The 21,973-nt window shown below is 41.6% G+C and overlaps 1 protein-coding gene across 1 annotated transcript in view; it reads right to left on the minus strand.

The window, feature by feature from the left end:
- Positions 1 to 648: 648 nt before the first annotated feature.
- LOC103261066 (zinc finger protein 420-like) overlaps positions 649 to 21,973 on the minus strand; it is a 56,038-nt gene continuing 34,713 nt past the window's right edge. The window contains 2 exon segments of the mRNA XM_021712671.1: positions 649 to 1,303; positions 6,064 to 6,067. Of these exon segments, the coding sequence (XP_021568346.1) occupies positions 649 to 1,303; positions 6,064 to 6,067 (659 nt within the window).

The following is a 21,973-nucleotide window of genomic DNA, read 5'->3' on the forward strand; positions in this document are numbered from 1 at the left end:
GAGGCTAGAAAATTCATAAACAATATTCACATAAGACCAACAATGCCAATAAAGGAGGCAACGCTTTACAAGCTACCAGGAGTACACAAACTGGGTCCTTTGGGCCAAAACTAGTCAGAAAAAAGTGAAGTAAAAAACACTAAAGGATCAGATTATATCCTCTAGGGAATGGAATAAAGAGTACAAACATTAGTCTTCTCTATGCATGCTGCAGTGACTGACGTACACTGTGTTGACCTGCCAGGTGGTAGAGGTGAGATGACTTCTCCTAAAAAATCTAGTAATGACAATTCTGGCAAGGGTCTTGGGCAGGTTAAAGTGCAGAATGCAACTCCTGAAAACTTCTCACATACCTGCAACTCACTGGGAGTTCCCTCACTGTGGATGTTTAGATACATAAAGTTAAACTTCAGGTAGATGACTCCTTCATAATGGCTTTCTAGTGCTGTTACATTGAACAAAAAGACAGCATATCCCCTATAAGGCCATTATATTGTGTGAAATTTCTAGTGCTGAACAAGGTTAGATTTTTGGCTAAAGGTTTTCTTTCACACATTCACTGAATTCACAAAACTATCAGGTTTGTCAAGTTTTTGATTCTGAATCAGAGTAGACTATTAACTGAATTGGTCACACTCATGACACCTGTTATCTGGTGTGAAGTTTATGGTGTTGAATGAGGCTGTAGTTTTGGCTAAAGCATTTCCCACATTCACTGCATTCATAAGGTCTTTCTCCAGTGTGAACCCTCTGATGTAGAATAAGGCTGAAGCTTTGGCTAAAGCATTTCCCACATTCGTTGCACTCATAAGGTCTTGCTCCTGTGTGAACTCTTTGGTGCTGAATGAGGCTGGAGCTTTGTCTAAAAGATTTCCCACATTCCCCACACTTATAAGGTCTTTCTCCAGTGTGAACTCTCTGGTGTTGAATGAGGATAGAACTTTGGCTAAAGGATTTTCCACATTCACTACATTTGTAAGGCCTTGACCCAGTATGAATTCTCCGGTGTTGAACAAGGCTGGAGCTTTGTCTAAAGAATTTCCCACATTCAGCACATTCATAAGGCCTTGCTCCAGTATGAATTCTCTGGTGCCGAACAAGTTTGGATTTGCACCCAAAAGCTTTCCCACACTCGGTACACTCATAAGGCCTTTCTCCAGTGTGAATACGCTGGTGCTGAACAAGTTTATATTTGAACCTGAAGGCCTTTCCACATTCACTGCATTCAAAAGGCCTTTCTCCAGTGTGGACTGTCTTGTGTTGAATAAATGTATGCTTATAACTGAAGGTTTTCCCACATTCACTGCACTCATATAGCCCTTCCCCAGTGTGGATGCTCTGGTGCTGAACAAGTGTACGCTTGCGGCGAAAAGCTTTCCCGCATTCACATTTGTGACTTTTTCCACTCTGCAAGTCCTCCTTACTCTCAATAACACTGTGTGGCTTCACTCCGTTGGGAACGGCCTGGTGCTGAAGAAAGTCCACATTGGCCAAGAAGTTGTTCCCAACCTCCTCACAGGCGAAGGGCTTCCCTGATGCATGAATATAGCTCTTCACTAAAAAGGCCCTGTCCATGTCCTTGCTACAAGGTTTCTCTCCACTGTGCTTTTTCTGGTGTTGGTGAAGGTTTGTTCTGAAACAGAATTGTTTCCCACATGTGTACAATTTCTGCCTACTATATGTTGTTCCTTGGTGCTCAGTCAGGTATAAAATATCTTCCATGATAGGGACACACATCTCACAGAGATGAGCCTTCTGGGTTGATAGATCTGTCTTTGGAATCCTGATTTGTGACATTCTTTCCACAAAACCACATTGCTCAGCAGATACCTCCTCATTGCCCATGCCACACCAACAACCTGAAAGCAGAGAAATGCTGGTGAGGTACATGCTTTCTTTGGGGGAAAGAGGCAGCCATAGCACAAATGTGTCTGACAGAATCAGTACATGAAATTATTTTCAGAATGGAGCTGAAATCAGGTTGAGAAAGGGGATGCTTTGTAGTACTAAGACTCTAAAGGTCACAGAAGTCAGGAGGCCTCACAAGATAAAGGACATAAGGAGTTAGTAAAACATAGATGAGGAGAGGCAGAAAGAGTTTCCAACTTACTGCTCTGCGAATGACCTTCAGCAGGGCCTTAGTTGCTGGTGACATGTGAATACTGTGAATAAGTTTTTGTCCAGGAACAGAAAATTCCAATTGCAAATGAGCAGCTGATATTCAAGGATTACTTACAGATATGTGAGTACCATCCAACACTTAATGCGTGGGCCAATGTTGGAGATCACTGCAGAGGTGGCAGTGGAGAGAACAGGTGAAAGGCAGAGGCAGAAAGATGGCAGGAAGGCCAGGGGTCAGAAGTCAGAATAAATATGACAGTTTGGCAAAGTATCGAGAATGGGGAAGAAAAGCAGAAATGGCATTGGCATCAAAACACTGGGGTGAACAGGTTCCTACAAGATGTGAACATGGCCCTGATGTCATGCCCTCCCCCAGCTACCATTCAGCAGGGCCAGGCCCTCTTATCATGCCTAGAGTCATGTCCATCCTGTGATGCTCAACCCCCAGTTGAGCAATTATCATGGATCTTGAATAACCTAAGTCCTGAAGGAAAGACAGGGCAGGTTAAATGGCCAACACTGGCTCAGAACAACTTATCACATGGCAGACCACAGAAAAGAAAACTAAATGTTACAAAAAAAGAACCTCAGATGAGGGTCTCACAAGAATGCTCTTGGTGCACGTAAGAAGCACCCATATTAGTGACTGCGATTCTAGCATAGGCAGGCAGGAAGAACTGTGAGCTAGAAAAAAGGAGCAAAACCCGAGATACAGAGATGCCATGAATTTGGACACAGCCACCCAGTCAGGAAAAGGGCAAGTGCAAGAATACTGACCCCCCAAATCCTTCCCTACGAGGCTTCAGAGCAGGAGAACTGAAAAGAAGAGGGCAGTACAAACTCCGCCCTGTCACCAACAGCACCTGTCTGGGGAACTGAGAAAGAAAGCAGTATCCACAGCCCAGATGTGAGTACAGAGCAGCCCCTGGGGAAGAAAAGAAAGATAAAGTCAAGCCCAGGGCACTGCGGTGAGTATGATGGCCTTACCCAGTGAGGATATAAGTGCAAAGTTCTCCAGCATCACATTGTGGTACAGGTGTCTCTGAGACTCATCAAGAAGACCCCATTCCTCCCAGGAGAAGTACATGGCCACGTCCTCAAAGGTTACATTGCCCTGTCATGATGGGGACAGATGAAACCACATCCTTTCTTCCAAGGACCCACAATCTATCTCCCCACACATGTACCCTATACCCATCCTCCTCTCAAGTTCTCAACCTCAGAGAAGATACCACACCCTGATGCCACTGGTGCTGCTCTCATGGTTCCATTAATCCCTGTGACTAGTCCACAGCAACTACAGGCAGATAGATTACATATAAGCTTAGGAATTGTACTTCAGGGTCTCACTCCTTCCTACTAGGGGAGTTCCCTGAGGTCCTTTCCATCATCGCTCATAACACAATAAAATGTGGGTCATTCATCATCCTCAGCCCCCACTACTGGGACTCTGGAGCCATCAGTCCACACTCTTCCACATGCACATTATTCTTTAGACTGCACTTTTTTCACATCTCTGGACCTCATAGATGTACTCCAACAGTTCCACCACCTTCTGCCCCATGCCATAGTAACCTCCCTAGACTCATCCCATGTTACTCAGCACAAGGCATCCAGAGAGGTCTTGGCAAATTCAAACAGAGTCCAGTATTACTCAAGACCTCCTATGGATCCCAACACCAGGGGCAGTCTCCAATGTTGCTTTGAAGGCCTCCTTGCTTGTCTTGGATCCTTGTTTCAACATTAGCCACCCAGAACCATGTGAGTTTCAGACACTCTTCCCTTTTCTGCTTCTGTAGTGCACTTGCTGTCCCCTCAACAGACACACTCCTCTCTCTGCTAAATCCTCATTAAAAGCTGAGCCCATTAGTCTCTGTGCCAGACATAATGACTCTCACAGATGACCACATTTGCCCTGACCTTATCCACCAGCAAGAATGAAACACCCTAGATACCACCAAAGTTGACCACAAAAGTCTAGTAAATCTATGGAGTGGCGAATAAGCAGCAGCCCTGCCTCAGAATCATCTTGTCTCAATTACTTCTATGTCTTTTTATTTATCTCATCTCTACTTTTCCTTTGGAAGTCCTCCCACCTGCTAGACCATCCTCCCCACACACAGTACCTTCATCGTTACTTCTCTCCCACAAATATGTCTGTGGTGCCTACCATCACCAACCAGGTGCCCAAGCAAGAGACTTAATCCGTGGTTCTCATCTCCTTTCTGGTCTGCTAATAGCACCACCACAACGACCTCTTACATGTGATCCATAGCTCCACCCAAGTTCACACAGTAGCTACCACTTGTGAATAACTCCATCCTGACCCCCTCCCTAGTAGTCCAGACCAGTATGCTCAGCTGTCCACTTGATACCACCACACTTTTGTTCTCTGAAATATGTAAGACTATTAACATGGCAAAAACAAAACTGATATTTCCAGTAAAAATCACTCCTACTACTAACTGTCCCATCTCATTGATGGAGCATCCATCACTCTAGCTGCTAAGACTAAAACTTTTTGTCATTCCTCGCTCCTAGCTTTCTGTCATCTTCAAAATCAGAAAATTCAGGCAGCCATTCTTAAAAAACAAGAATCAAGAATCTAATCTCTCACCTCCATGGTCACCACATTGCTTCACATTATCAAGTCACCTGGATTATGCAGAAACCTCCTCCCTGGTCATCTTTTCTCCTCCCTCACCCCCAAAGTCTGTTCTCCACTCTGCAGCCAGGTGGTACCTGTTTGGACCTAAGTAAGTTCGTCTCTTGTCTCTGACCCAAACCTCTCATTACTCCATAACAGATGTCCAACTTCTCAGGTAGCCACAGTTCAGGAATGAGTCCCAACCCCTGCTCTCTGTAAGAGAAAGAATGGAGACCTACTGTGCCCTATTCCCAGCTCAGTCACACCTCCATGCTTTTCCCATTCCTGGGATAATCTTCCATGTCTCTTCCCATTGGTGGCCAGAAATGGAAACCCCTCCATATAACTCTCAGCGTGGACTCAGGACACGTCGAGGGGATTTTTCCCTGGACTTGGATTCACAATTTCTTCTAGGCTCCCAACCCCAAAGGCAGGGAGAATGCAGGCAAAGAATTCCAGGACACCACAATCCCTGGGATCATATGGGTGGGGCTGGAACCAGTAAGGGCCTAGAAGACCCTCCAGATCCCTGTATATATTCCATAAGTGCCCCTTCAGCCATGGGGACCTGAGGTCAGTGGCAGGCCACAGAGGCTGGGGACCATGATGTTTCAATGGACTCAAATCTCCCCTGCACCTCTGGCCAGTTCTAGAAGCCAGATGACCTTGGAATGAAGGACTACTTTCTGCGCTTAGGTACTCAGTGCTGCCTCTTCATAGCTCTGTGCCTTGGCTCAAGACTCAAACTTACTGTCCCTCACTGCCCTCATCACCCCCATTCCAATCTGTTCTCCGTCTCAGTAGCCCTTGAAAAACTTTCAAAACGCTAAGTCAGATCGAGTCTCTTCAGCTCACAACCCCCTGTGGCTCCCAAGGTTCCCTGAGTGCAGGTACACGTTCACAGCCTGACTGACCGCGCATGACTCCGCCTCACTCTGTTTCCCGCGGACACAGAACGGCCCTCAGAAATCTCCAACATTCCTGCCTCAGCCGCACCTCCAAGCCCTCGCACGTGCCGGTCCCCCTGCCTGTCTCACCGTCTTACACTTCGTGGAGCACACTGAATGTCAGAAATGGGACTCCACCCACGCGAGTCTCACGGTCCCGGACACACGGGGCTGGGCTGCAGGGACGTGAGCAGGCGCCCGTCACCCGGGTTTTGGGACCTGGGCGAGGGAGGCCCGGGGAGCGCAGCACTGACCCGACCAGAGTCCCTCGGCGCGGCCGCCGCCATCGGACTCTGGGCGGGGCGGAGTGAATCCGGGCACTGGGCTCCCGTTCGCCGAACGTCAGACCCGCCTCTGTGCCGCGGGGACGACGAGTCCTGTTGCGCCGTTCCTGTCCTGGCACTGCGATTTCGACTGAGAGCCGCGGAGCCAGAGCACACCCAGTCCCGACCGAGAGGACTGCTGCGGAGAGGGCTCCAGAAGTCCCGCCCAACGCGATGGGCACGCACGGAAATGCTCTGCTTCTGAATCCTCATTGGCTCAGCACCGCCGCCCCTCAACGCAGAGGCCTCTGGGTAATATAGTTCCCAGAGGGCTCTGAAGGCCTCAGCAGAGAGGGTCCCTCACTCGAACGCTCCCGAGCTGTTACAGGCCCAGAGCGACGCTGGGGGCTCTGGAAGACGGTGTCTCCCACTGGGTTGGCGAAAGGAGCTCTCGACTTTCTTTTTTTTTTAGTCGGAGTCTCACTCTGACGCCCAGGCTGGAGTGCAGTGGCACTCACGGCTACCCCAGCGTCAACCTGCTGGGCTCCGGCGATCTTTACGCTTCAGCCTTCCAGGAGCCGGAACCACAGGCGTGCCACTACCACGCCCTAATTTTTTGATTTATTGTAGAGATGAGGTCTCGCCAAGTTGCCGGGGCTGGTCTTGAAACCGCGGGCTCAGGCAATCCTCTCGCCTCCGCCTCCCAAAGTGCTGGGATTACAGGCTGAGCCACCGAGCCGGCCGCCTCTCGACTTCTTAAAGGGTCTGTGCACAGATTTATTATAAAAACATTATTTCGGAGTCCATGAAGATCAGCGTGCTCCCAGAGTCTTAAAATATTATTTCAACTGCCCTTGAAGACTACAGATCCAAATGGACGGATTTCATGAGGTCATTCGGGCATGAAGTATGTACATGTTTAGCCGGAAACGAATAAACATTGTTTTAATCTTCTTCACATGTGTGAAGCATTAGTCTCTGTTTGTTTTTGTCACGTATTTATTATAGAGTTGTGGGGTACAAGTGAGGATTTTGTGTGAGTTGCAGTATATTTAGTCAGGAACAAGAGAAAAAGAGTCCAGACAGGGCCATGAGGTGAAGATGGAAGAACGTTGGCCTCCCTTGTTGCAGGTGGGCAAGAGTGGAGCTCTGCCTCTAACTCCCACAGAATGTCATTCCTGCCTGACTATTCAGTGAGTAGGTCCCACCCAGCGAGGAACACTTTTTTATCCGTACACTATTTCTCTGTATGCTAAGATATTATTCAATTCCTTTCAGGAAATTGACATCTGTCTCAAATGGAGGGCAACTTATTAAATATTATTTTGGAATGGGATAGTGGCTGCAGAGTTCACAATTGACACATGTGTGCAAAAGGGCATCTGAGCCCCCATATTAAAGGGGTATCAATATCCCAAGATAAACGATAGGTAACTGAACTCCATAATCTCATTGACTAACTAGCAAGTAATGATCACTTCTATTATTATAAAGACAGTTCTGCATAGAGAATTCAGATTATCTTAGAAAAACAGTTGTAAAATCAAAATTACAGAAAATTATTAATGATTACGAAAAAAATTTAAAAAGAAAGAATAATGATTATGTAGTTTTTGTTTTTCTGAGCCAGGGTCACACTCTGTCACCTAGGCTGGAGTGCAGTGGCTCCTTCACGGCTCACTCACCATAGCCTCGGCCTCCCGGACCCAAGTAATCCTTTCACCTCAGCCTCCCAAGTAACTGGGACTACAGGCGCATGCCACCATGCCCAGCTCATTTTTAAATTTTTTTGTAGAGACAAGGTCTCACTATGTTGTCCAGGCTGGTCTTGAACTCCAGGGTTCAAGCATTCCTCCTGCTTTAACCTCCCAATATGCTGAGATTACAGGTGTTAGCTACCACGCTCAGCCAATGATTATATAGTTATTGAAAGAAGTAACAGAAATAGCTCTGAGGAAAATTAGTGAAGTATGAAAAAATTTAATATCTTGGAGAAATTTGAGAAGACACTGAAGTCTGAGAAGAGCTAAAATCCAGCTGAGTATGTGACTTTGCTAGAATCTTGATCACAATTCCTAGTTATTACTGCTCCCTAGCACCTGCAATTTTTTAAATCACTTTTTAATTTAACAATATTTCTCTTTCCGTAAATAGTACATGAAGTTTAACCTTTTTTGCATCGGCCCCTGATATTTACTGTAGACATAATTTTACTGAAATAGTAAAGGTAGTCCTGAACCCACAAACAAAAGAGAAAAAAAGAGGTTTTCAGTCTTCCTGACTTTTGTGTAGATATATACTATTAATATTATAGATACCCAAAGCACAATATGGTTTCTAAGATAAAACAAACATACTTACTATTATGATTATAGATTGTCATCAGACAACAGGTGTAACTCAGTAGTTAAGCGTTGGGCATGTTCTTATACATCTTAAAGAGGGTGAAGATTTTGAGTTCAGTCTTCTTACTCAGAAAAAATACTTCAGATAAAGATCTGGACCACCGTGAGGTCAACTCCTTGCTGAGAAGTTACACTTCACCTGTAATTGAAATGGCCACATCCACATAGGGACTTGAGATTATTCAAGGAAAAAAAAGTCAAAATGTTTACATTACTAAGAGCTACTAGTGGTGACTAAGTTTTTTATGCAGAGAGAGATGAGGCAGAAACTAGAGGAAGGCATATTTGTAATATATAAAGAGACCAGGTGAAAATGACAGGTGAAGCTGAGCACCAAGTCAAGTTATGTTTCTGGCCCACCTGCAGGTATTGTCTCCCAACTATAATTAGGTTTTATTTGGGCAAATCTGCATAATAACAATCTCAAAGGAAGAGCAAAAGAAAGATAGAAAATGGTGTTTTGGGGATCAATACTTGCAGAAAAATTTTTAAAAAGAAAAGAAAATAAGAAAGAATTTCCAGAGCATTAGAAATGAATCTAGAAAAAGTCAAGAGAACTTTATTCACTGTTTTAATGAACACAAATGTTTTGTCTGTTTTTTGAGGCCGACTCTATTGCCCAGGCTGGAGTGCAATGACACCATGACAGCTCACCACAGCCTTGACCTCCTGGGTTCAGGCAGTCCTTCCAACTCAGCCTTGCGAGTAGCTGAGACTACAGGCATGTACCACCATGCTCTACTATTTTTTTTTTTGGAGGTAAATTCTCAGTGTGTTGCCTTGGCTGGTCTTGAACTCCTAGGCCTAAACAATCCTCCCACTTTAGCCTCCCAAAGTGCTGGATTACAGGTGTAAACCACTACAACTGGCCAATAAACACATGCAAAATATCTAATGTATGTCATCCATTATCCTCTGGATATGAAGTATATCACAGAACAAAATGGCAACAAACCAATTAAGAGCATGAGTAGTGCAGGGAAAGGGGTGGCATGAGATGTGAAGTAGGGTAATAAGGGGAGGTCTTTTTGATAAGTGGCTAATTGAGGTAAGACATGAAAATAGACTAGGGAGAGAGTCGTGTGTGTATCTGGGGGTATACAACCAAAGCAGAGGGAACAGGCAGTGCCATGTTCCAGCAATGCCAGACTGCCAGGGCACGTGGAACCAGGAAAATGAGAAGGAGCATATAAAAAATAAGTTAGATTCCTTTTTTTTTACAGAAACATAAAAGCAAAAATGTAAAGTAAATAAAACATAAACATAAATATAAAATAATTTAGAAAAGAAAAAAAGGTAGAGTGGCTACATGGGGCCAAGTCCTATGAGGCTTTATAGGACATTGTAAGGTTTTTGGCTATTCTCAGGAAAATTGAGAGATATTGCAGGGTTTTACCACAAGAGTGTCAATTTCTGGTTCATACATTGAAAGAATCATGTTGGCTGGTAAGTTGAGAATTGACTTCAGAAAAATAAAGGTAGGAGCAGGCAGACCAGTTAGATGACCATTACAGAAATCTGGGTAAAAGAGGATAGTGACTTTTATCAGACTTGTGGTATATATGCTGATGAAAAACAGTAAGATTCTTGATAAATCTAGAAGATGGAGCCAGCAAGAATGTTTGTAGAATGAGATGTGGGTGTGAGGAAAATACTGACCTCGGGATTTTGGCCTTAGCAACCGGAAAGATATAGTTGCAATTAATTGAGATGGGAAGAAGAGGGGCACAGCAGAGTTAGAAGATAGCTTGGGAATAAAGTTTGAACATGCTAACTGTAACATCTAGTAGACCTCCAAGACTAGGTCCCATGTAGACTATTGACAGATGACTGTAGAGTTGAAGAGAGGACTGGAAAGGAGACATAAATTTGCAAGTTTTTGGCATTGTGTTTACCAACATAATACTGGATTAGATCACAATAGGATGGAAAATTGAGGAGTAATGATTGCGCTCTTGAGCATTTTCATATTAAGGAATTGGGAAAAGGGAAGAAAACCAATTCGCAGTAAAAATATTAAAATGTGTCAATTGAATCAGTTACCGAGAGGAATTTTATGTAAAATCTTAGATCTCATCCTTGGGTTTAGGAGTTTTTTTCATGTTATTAAAGTTGTAAAGACAAAAACTCAGATTACAAGTCTCAGTATGGTGACTCATGGCTGTAATCCCTGCACTTTGGGAGGCCAAGGTGGAAGGACTGCTTGAGCCCAAGAGTTCAAGACCAGTTGAGGCAACATAGTGAGACTTCATCTCTACAAAAAATTTAAAAATAAAAAAATGAGCTAGGTGTGGTGGCATGTGCCTGTAGTCCCAGCTACTGAGACTGAGGTGGGAAAATCAATCTAGTCCACGAGTTTGAGGCTACAGTGAACCATGATCATGCCACTACACTCTAGTCTGGGCAATAGAATGAGACCCCAACCCTTCCTCCCAAAAAACTAACATTTCAATAAATCAACTATATAGCAGTGTTAATAAATAGTGTTAAAATAAAGAACTCTGAACACTACAACACACACAGTGTGAGGGCAGCAGGAAGTATCTGGACAAGGTTGACACCACTTACCTACATGGACCTAAATCCACCTATTGACATGATTCTTTAAGCAACAGAGAGAAACAACGTTGATGCAACTGTATAAATTGGACTTATTTGGTGTTTTTAAGAGGTCAGTTAAACTATTAATTCAAGATACACAGGAAATAAAATGAGATGGGAAGGCCTGCTACAATAGTAAACAGCATGTGTACACCGATGTTCAAATGAAGCACGTGACCAGGATTGGGGCACTTTTAAATGATAGATCTATAATTACTGAAATTATCATCTTAATGCAGAGGAATGGGACTATTTGCAGATAATTACTGGACCTAATATTTTTTTTTAGACTCAGATTCACATTCTGTCACTCAGGCTGGAGTGCAGTGGGATGCTCATGGTCACTGCAGCCTTGACCTGCTGGGCTCAGGCAATCCTCTTGACTTGGCCTCCCAAAGTACTGGGATTACAAGAATGAGCCATCACACCCGGCCTGGACTTTATAGTCAGTGGAGCTATTTTACATATATCCTACTGAGAAACAAGAACAAACAAACAAACAAGCAAACAAAAGTGGACCTCATCATTGTAGTTCTTATTAAGAGATTGACTTTTAAAAATGGAAAATAATGACTGCAGCAAAAAATCTCTGGGTTGCCAAATGTGTGGATGGACATTGTACAGCAAGGCAATGACCTTCAATTATTACAGTAGAGTGAAAATTATTTGAATATTATCCTTTCTGGTGGAAAAATTTTGACACCTGCACTCATGTTTATTGCAGCATTATTCACAATAGCAAAAACATGGAACCAACCTAGGTACTCATCAGTGGTCTACTGGATAAAGAAAATATGGTACTTATATGCCATGGAATGCTACACAACAAACAAAAAGGAACAAAATTACGTCCTTTGCAGCAACATGAATGCAGCTGGAGGCCAGTATTCTAAGCAAGTTATCACAGAAACAGAAAACTTAATACCACACGTTTTCACTCATAAGTGGGAGCTAAACACTGGGCACACATGGGCACAAGGATGGGAACAACAGACATTAGGAACTACTGAAGGGGGAGGAAGAGAGGGGAGTAAGGATTGAAAAACCATCCATTGGATACCATGCTTACCACCTGGGGGTGAACTCAAAAGAAGCCCAAATTTCACTATCACGCAATATACTCATGTAACAAACCTGCACATGCACCCGTTGAGTCTAAAATAAAATTAGAAAGAAAAAAGATTTGAAAAAAATAAATAAAATAAACTGTACAAAAATGATCCTTGGTTGGGCTCAGTGGCTCAGACTGTAATCCCAAAACTTTGGGAGGCCGAGGTGAATGGACTGCCTGAGTCCTCAGGTTTGAGACCAGCCCGGGCAACTTGGTGAGACTTCGTCTCTACAACAAAACAAAACAAAACAAAACAAAACAAAACAAAACAAAACATTAGCCAGGCACAGTAGCTACTTGGAAGGCTGAGGTGGAAGGATCACCTGAGCCCAGCAGGTCGATACTGGAGTGGCCATGAGTGTGCCACTGCACTCTAGCCTGGGCAACAGAGTAAGACTCCAACTCAAAAAAAGAAGAAAAAAAAAAGATCCTCAAGGTTAACTCTAATTTTAACAATCTTCATAGATGTGATGATCTGTTATTTGTTCTAAAATCCATGTCCTCCTCTACAGTAACTTGAAATTTAGAGTATGATTAAGCTCTGTATTTTTCCTTATCCCTATCTGTCTTCAGATAAGTATTTGTTATTTGTAAGTTCCAAGATATATCTTCATGTTCACAGACAATTCAAACATTAGCCATAAGTAACTCCAGGTTACATCATTCAAGTACTACTGATTTTGTTAACTTACTGGTAACTGAGAAAAATGATAGTTTTCCAGAAAGTTTCACTTGATAAAGGGAAATTTGTCTCTAACAGAATGCACCAGAGAAGGAATAGAGTATATATGAAAGTATAGAATAGAATATATATGAAGAATAGAGTATATATGAGTATATATGAAAATTAGGTTGAAGTTCACCAACTTTAGAAAGTAGACTTGGGGAGTCCCAGTAATGGCTGAAATGTAAATGAATAACAAGTCAATGGTAAAGATCACATTGAAAGGACAGAATTTCTCAAAGTGTAACAGTGATATTAAAATTATGGGAAGAGCAGCCATAAGACAGGAAAGTTAATTTTGTTCACATTTTCAAATTTAGTAACATAAAATTGTCTATGATGTTCTTCATGCTGATACGTGTGACCACTTGTAGTCACAGTTCTTCTTATATTCTATCTTGCTTTTCCTTCTTGACTTCCTGGGCTCAGGTGATCCTTCCACCTTAGCCTCTGAGTAGCTGGGATTACAGGTGAGCCCCACCACACCTGGCTAATGGAAATCGTACCTTAGTCTGTTCAGCATGATTTGAAGTTCTTTTAAAAAAATACTAGGGTATCCTTGATGCAGTGAGCAGTTGTGTGAGGAAGTTGGGCCAGGAGGCTCTGAGCAGAGAGAATGCATTTTTTCACTTCTGGATCCTACAAGGAACTGATTTTGTTTCATCAGTATGCTTGTTCCACTAATCACCATTCCTCAAACTCCTTCATCACCTCAACACTCACACTACCATTCTAAGAGGTGTAGTGTTTGTTTTTCTTTATATGTTTTCTAATAAGAAGAGCCCTGCTATTTTGTGTAAAATTGTTTCCAATATACCATATTAATATTGTACTCTACATTTACACTTTTTATCACTCAAAATATTGTTTAAAATAATGTGTATTTCTGTGTATACTCTTAGTCAATTAATTCCAGTTGTCATGCATTGTTTTATAGTGCTGAATTTTATCCATTTTTTCAAACATAGACACCTATGTTTCTCAAATTTGTTGCCATATTTTTATCTCTCTCCAACCACACCAAAAAAAATAGCATGGACAACATTTTCTTACATGTACACCAATGGGCCTGCATAGAAGAATGCAAGACTGGAAGGCCAGGAGGAGCCAATGTACCAGTGGACTGCATCTCCTAGATTATCTCATAATAGCGCCACAGTCTTTCAATTTCCCATGAGATGGACAAGATTTTTTTAATCAATATATTTCTGCCAATAATTAGAGCTTTCCAACTTCCTTTTCCTCCAATTATGAAATATTTAAAAGTATCTCTTTGTATTTGGTATATGTAGCTTTAAGTCAAATTATTTTGAGCATCTACTTATAAAATTGGTAGCCATCTAATTTTTCTCTTCTTTTGATTGACTACTTATTTTTTGAGCATTTAGATTAGGTTTCTTATTTTCTTTTTTTATTGTTTCTTTTAAAAAATTGTGCTATCGTAACAATTTTTAAGTGTACAGTTTAGTAGCATTAAGTACCTTTACATTGTTATATAACCATCACCACTGTCCATCTCCAGAACAATTTTCATTGTGCAGAATTGAAATTCCCCATTCCTCCTCCCTCCATCTTCAGGGAACTACCATTCTACTTTTCATCTATATGAATTTCACTACTTTAAGTATCTCATATAAGTGGAATCATACAATATTTGACCTTTTATGACTGGCTCATTTCACTTAGCATAATGTCCTCAAGGTTTATCTATGTAGTAGTATGTCAGAATTTTCATCCTTTTTAAAGTTGAATAATATCTCACTGTATATGTATAATATATTTTGCTTATCCAATCATATTTATGCATATTAATGTTCATATCTGTTGATGATCACTTGGGTTATTCCCACCCTTTGACTATCGTGAATAATGCTACTAAAAACATAGGTGTACAAATATCTCTCCAAGTTCCTGTTTTTCATTTTTTTGGGACATTTAATTTACTTTTGATTAGTAACATTTCTTGTATATTTTATGAGTTAGTCCCTTGTCAGTTTTAGACATTGTAAACATCTTCTCTTAATCTTTCTCAACTGAGTATACATTTTGCATATCATGAACCTTAAGAAATAAAACTGGCCAGGCACGGTGGCTCAGCCTGTAATCTCAGCACTTTGGGAGGCCAAGGCGAGAGGACTGCCTGAGCCCAGGGGTTCGAGACCAGTCTGGGCAACTTGGGAAGACCTTGTCTCTACAATAAATCACAAAAACTAGCCAGGCATGATGGTATGCGTCTGCTGTTCCAGCTACTTGGAAGGCTGAGGTGGAAGGACTGCCTGAGCCCAGCAGGTCGAGACTGTGGTGGCCGGGAGTGTGCCACTGCATTCCAGCCTGGGTGACAAGAGTGAGACTCCAACTCAAAAAAAAAAAAGAAAGAGAAAGAAAAGAAAAGAAATAAAGCGAGTGGAAAGCATTTTACAAGAGTAGGCACAAATGTATTTCACAGCAATGGAACTTCTAGTTGTGTGATTTTTCATATGAGTTCTTACCTATGACACTTCTTCTCGTAAACACTGTCCAAAAGGTGCCTCTTCAATCTCCACTTTATGCCAACAATCTAAAGACAGAGAAATGCCAGTGAAGTGCATGTTGATTTTGGTAGGAGTTGGAAGCCCCATCACAAATGTGTGTCAGACATACCCGTAAATCATGGCATCATTGTTAGGACCAAGATCCTGGGATCAGAGCAAAGAAAGGATGGATCACTGTGCAGTAATTGGGCACCTAGATGGGGTACAGCTCAGAGAGGAGAGGCAAGGGCTCCAGTGCACTTCCCTACAAATTATTTCCAGCAGGTCTTCAGCTGCTTTGTCAGACACACTGAAGAAGGGTCAGGTTGGGTCATAGAATATCTAATCACAATTGCATATGCAGAGGTCAAGGACTCTGTAAGGATATGAGCACTTCTTGTGTCATAGTAAGTGTATGGCAGTTTTGGAGAGCACTGCAGAGGGAACAAGTAGAGAGGAACCAGAGAGACATGGAGACCAAAGAAGTGTGAAATAGATTTTCCAGAAGTCAGAGGGGATCTTGCAAGTGGGGAAATGGATGGAGCAAAGGTAGAAATCAGATACAGCTACTAGCCTTGGCCTTACACATTGGTGGGCACAGGACAAGTTCCTGGTGTGGTTTGAACCTAGGCCCAATGTCACACTTCCCTCAATTTCCAATCACAAGAGCCTTGAACCTCCAAACCCTTCTTCTGTAACCAGAATCAAGTCTGGCTGACTCCCAGGACTCTTCCCCTAGTTCCAACTGGGTAACTACATCAGGCATGGGAGAGTCAAGTCCTATGGGAGAGATAGGGAAGGTGAGTGGTCATCAGAGCACCTGGGTGAACCACTCCACAACAAACCAGAAGAAAAACAATAAACACTACAATAAGACAACAAGACCTAGGGGTTGTGTTTTGCAGGAACAACATTGTGGTTCCCACAAGTAGTAAATATGTCAATGTCAGCAGTTCCTAACACAGTCAGGCCCCAAGAAATGTCAGAAGAGGCAAAACCTGGCTCACAGACACGCCCTGGGTGTGGACAAAGTCACTTAAGTAGGAAGAGGTCAATCTCTGTGGGTCTGTTTGAGACTGCAAGGCAAATGGTTTTGGGGATTTGTGAGAGGAAAAGGAGACAGCACTCACAGCCCACCCTGGCACTCTGAGTATGTTCTTCAGGAGAATAGGAAGAAAAGCAGTGTTCATGATCCAGATGTGAGAAAGACAATGATACCCACAAGGAAAACCAGAATTTCAGAGCCCAGCCCAGGTTCAATGATTCAAAGGACTCACAGGACTCAGCATGTAGTTGTATTCATGGCTGAAAGATATTACAGTGAAAATTCAGAAAGCAAAGGGAAAATGCACATGCAGCCAAGCCCAGAGGAAAAACAGGCACAAGCTTCCAAGAATTTTCTCAAAGTAGGATTACACAGGATACACTTAATTCTTTCAGTAATAGGTAATGATAACACATGTGAAATGCCTCCTACCAGGGAAGCTCATTAGATACTCTGTGCCAGGGTTTTTTTTGGAAGTTGATGACCTAGGAGTCCAGACATCTAGAAGGAAAGCATGTATTCAGCACAAACTATACTGCCTGCAAAAAGAGTTTAGGCACAGTAAGCCATTCTTATCAGGGAATCATGGGAATAATCCCTGAATCCAAGTTCCCAGAAGGCTGCCGATGAACACACTTGTAAGCAGGCCTTTCAAAAGATAGTTGTCTTGTCTGCTCTATTAACTGTCTGCACAGCCCTTCTAAATCTGACTCACATATTCATTCAGCTCATGCACAGACTGCTAAATTTTGGTATGAGATTGAGCACTTATCAAACATCTGTTGGCCTGAGTGGTACCTTTTCTGAGAATTGCACAAGTCTTTTGAACAATTTTCCTTTATAATGATGTATTTTTAGTCTAAAATAATAAGATGTATAGGGATAAAATAAGATATAGAATGAGAGGCAAAGCTATAAAGGGGGTGCAGAGACTAGGGGTTTGGGATTGTTTTCTGCAGGACTGTGAACTTTGAACTGGCTTCAGGGACTACATGTGTTTTCTGCAGTTTTTGTATAATATGTCTGGGTATCAAAATATTATATTTATCCTGCTGTGGATTTGTTTAGCAATTTGAATGTGTGAAGTGGTATCTTTCTTCTCTATCTGTGCTCAGCAAAGTTTTTATGTCTTCATATATTATCTCTTCACTCTTGCCTTCTTCACTTCTTGTAAACTTCAATTAGTTGTATGACAGGGCTTTAGAGAGAGAAAGAGAAGGAGATTTTCATGTCTTTTCCTTTTGTAGCTAAATTTCCTGAAAGAAATATCTGCACTCTGCGCTCTGTCTCTCCGTTCCCCACTTTTTGTAGCTGGTCCCTCATTGCCAATAGGCTTCTACATAAAATTCCACTAGGAGTACTCTGTTTGGTCAACAAAAGTTTATGGTCACTAAATGTAATGGTAACTTCAAACACTTTAAAAAATATTCATCCTAACACCCGTGGTTCCTTTTTTGCTCTCTCGGTTTTGTTTTGTTTTTTGAGTTGGCGTCTCACTCTGTCACCCAGGTTGGGATGCAGTGGCACGCTCACGGCCACCACAGCCTCCACCTGCTGGACTCAGATGATCCTTCCATCTCAGCATTCCAAGTAGCTGGAACTACAGGCAATGCCCGGCTAATTTTTTTGATTTATTGTAGAGATGAGGTCTCACCAAGTTGCCCAGGCTGGTCTCGAATCCCTTGAGCTCAGGTAATCCTCTCACCTCGGCCTCCCAAAGTGCTGAGCCACCGTGCCCAGCCTTTTTTTTTTTTTTTAAAGCTACTGGGTCTCTTGCTCTATTGCCAAAGCTAGACTACAATGGTGCAATCATAGCTCACTCTAACCTCAAACTCTTGGACTCAAGAGACCCTCCTGCTTCAGCCTCCTGAGTAGTACAGGTGTGCACTGCCACACTAAACTAATAGCTTAAATTTTTATAGAGACAGGTTCTCACTTTGTTGCCCAGGCTGGTTCATGAACTCCTGTCCTCAAGCAATCCTTCCACCTTGGCCTCCCAAAGTGCTAGATTCCAGGCATGAACTACTGCATCCTCTTTATTGGTCTTGAAATTTATTCTATATCCCTCATTCTTCTTTTACCTATCAACAGTTAATTTTCTGATTATTTAATAAGATCCTACTTTTCAGTTCACATCACAAATAATGATGTATCTCTGGAAATTGAAGAATTGTGAGTTTAAAAATTAGGGAGCAGATTATCATGGAAGCACATAGTTCACTTAGGGCCATCTCTTTGGTTGCAGTCTGGTGACCCAGATATCAGTATATCTGTTCTCCTCTTCTCTTAGTGAAAGAGAAGCTCTGTCAGTTTCCATGGATCACAGCAAACTTTCTCTCCCTCTCCTTGTGATAGCCTTATTAATCCCTAGTAATTGTTTCTGATAATTGGCAGAAAAGACCACAGTTTTTCAAAGTTATTATCAATTCCCCATGCAGGCATTGTCATTATTATACCATGTGAGGGAAGCGAGATTAGAGAATTTTTCAAATTACTGTATATCTGAGGATTTGGCTACCTCCTTGCCACTCATCCTCTGATTGTGGACATTTTAAGTGACTCCATAATCAGTCCGAAAGACAGAAGCTCAGAAGAAGACAGCTCTGTATCAGGATAGTAAGGGATAATATCTGGAAAGTGACTCTTCTTGATGGAGTTGTTACAGATACACTGACATAAGCTTCCACACAAAGAGGAAGGATGTTTCCTAAGGTGTGACCAGACTTTTCAAGAGAAGCTGCGCGTAAGAAACTCTATATCCACCTCTGATCCCTGCTATTTCAGTTGGTGTGAACATCAATGACATGGTTGGTGGTATTGAACATGGCAATGAGGAGACCTGATTTTTTAGTTACTTCAGGAGTTAACTTTGTAGTTAGAATTTCAGGTTCTGTTTGCAGGAACGAGAGGAGTCACACCATTTTTATGTCCATGTGCGTGATGAGAAATGGTATGAAATTTGCTAAGTTCTCAGATCATGTGCAGCTACTATGTACTTGCATGACAATTATTAGAACATAAACATCTACTACTCTCTGTGCCCCTGATGGAGAGAGTGATTGTTTCTTTTTTTAAAAAAAAATTGTTTCTTTATAGACACCAGTGGTCCTTAAAAGTATATCTCCCTCTTAGAGGAAGGAAAGCAGTCTTAAAGGGAAAGATGATTTCATGAATCCAGGTTTCAGAAAGCAAAGTCATCCAGGGTCTTTAACAGGTATATGATTCAAATATGTCTTGTAATGGGTTTCTCTAGATTTCATGAATATTTTCTAATTCATTATCCAGTCTATTCATTCATATTCTGTTCTTCCCATTTTCTCACCCACAGCTCTCCCTACCTTCCAGTATATTCTTATCAGTTGATTGAATGAAGAGTTGAATTTGGTGTATGTCTGTGCACATGTGCGGGGGTGTGTGTGTGTGTGTGTGTGTGTGTGTGTGTGTGTGTGTGTGTGTATATGAGACAGACTTAGTTAAATTTGGTAGCAGAGAAAGGGAGAGGTGTATGCTGATACGTGCAACAGTTAACGGAATGACTAGGCTAGGAGGAAATGAAAGCCTAGGAAGGCAAACTCTACAATTCAGTAAGAAGGGGAAAAAAAATAAATTGATGTAACTTATTATTGGTCAATTAACTGGTGAGAAACTGGGACTACTACCCACTTCACTGAAATTTTGACTACGAAATTCCATACTTTGTGTATAGAATTCATCAAATTGCCACTTGTGTGGGTGGCTATAAGCCCTGCTTGGTTTGGCACAAGCTTACATTACCTGTGATGCAGAGAGTTTGATGCTACTCCTCCAAATAATTTGTTAAATGTACATTTCTTTTAACAATTCAAGCATCTTCTCAGTCCAGAGCTCCACCAACCTCCATGTCACTACTAGAGCAGCTCCAAAGCATTCCTGCTGCCATCTGACAAGATATCACCAAGGGAATGTTGCCCAAATTGTACACTGCTACACTCCTCTGTTGATTATGACCAGAATTTATTTCATTTCCTTAAGGTTACAATATGAACTCCCATTTGGGGACTCTTTATTCAGTGCCATCAGTGTATGTGTTTTACTCTAACATAAACACTAAATTTTAATATAAAAACTTTATGCAATAATTTGATAAATAGTAAAGCACAATTTTCTTGTTCACGTTTAGTTTTCTAATTATTCTTTAAATATTTTAGTACAATTTGCCAGTTTCATTTGTGTTCTAACTATCTTTTAAATAATTTAACACTAACCATTTAGAAATATCATGAAAGTTGATCAAAATTGCAATGATGTTATAGATTCATCATGTAACACTAGAGCTACTTCCAATAGTCATATCCATGCTTGTTTATTTATTAATGGCTTTAGAATTATGTTTTCACTATTCTGATTATGTACACTTCTTGTCATTATTATTCAAGGTTTTCATGAAAATGTACAGATGTTGTAAATTAAGTATTTTAAATATATTTTTATACCAATTGATGCTGAGATGTATGAAAACTACTGATTTTACATATACAATATTTTTCTTTTATTTGGGTATCATTAATTTTACATTTTGCATTAATTCTCTAAATATGACCCTATACAAATAAAGTCATTTAATGGCTTTGTTTAACAGTATTTTACATATTAATTTTCATGCCCAGTGGTATTTACCATGATTTGATCACAGTCAATTATGGATTTCTTTTTTCCACTCCCACTGCTTCACTTGACTAGCCTTAAAAAAAAATCCTTAATTTTGTGCCCTATTGTTTTGGGTATGTTGTAAGGTTTTCAATATATGCTGAGATTGTGGTCATTGTATATTTGCACCCGAATGAAATAAAAGCAAATCTTCCAGCACTTTGTGAGGCCGAGGTGAGAGGATTGCTTGAGGCCAGGAGTTTGAGACCAGCTTGGGCAACATAGTGAGACTTTGTCTCAACAACAACAACAACAACAACAAAATCAAAAAATTAGCCAGGCGTGGTGATATGTGCCTGAAGTCCCAGCTACTGGAGAGGTGGAGGCAGAAGGATCGCCTGAGCCCAATAAGTCAAGGCCATGATCTTGCCACTGCACTCCAGCCTGGGTGACAGACTGAGACCCCAATCTGAAAACAAAAACAAAGAAACTGAAGTGAATCTTTAGATTCACCATCCCAATATGGATTGCATTTACATTTAATAATGCAGTCTGGTCATGGTGAATTGTTCTTTTACTAATCTACTTTTAAAAAGTCCTCTATATTGTAATTTGGATTTCTGCATTTTCATACAAATAGGAAACTGCCTATGGAATAATTACTTAGTCAGTAAAGCATGGGGCAGAAAGATATTGGTACACACATACGCCAGAAAATGGTATCATACAAGGACAAGATAAATGTGGATACAAACTATTAGAAAAACCCAGTTTTTAGCCAGGTGTGGTGGCACCTGTAGTCCCAGTTATTTGGGATGCTAAGATGGGAGCAACCTAGGAGTTTGAGACTGCATCAAGCTGGGATCATGCCACTGCATGCACTACAGCCCAGGCAACAGAGTGAGACTTTGCCAAAAAAAAAAAAAAAAAAAAAAAAAGGAAAGAAGGAAGGAGGGAGGGAGAGAGGAAATGG

This window comes from Carlito syrichta, unplaced genomic scaffold (genome assembly GCF_000164805.1).
Source record: "Carlito syrichta isolate Samal-C Ts95f unplaced genomic scaffold, Tarsius_syrichta-2.0.1 Scaffold303585, whole genome shotgun sequence".
In the NCBI taxonomy this organism is placed as follows: domain Eukaryota; kingdom Metazoa; phylum Chordata; class Mammalia; order Primates; family Tarsiidae; genus Carlito; species Carlito syrichta.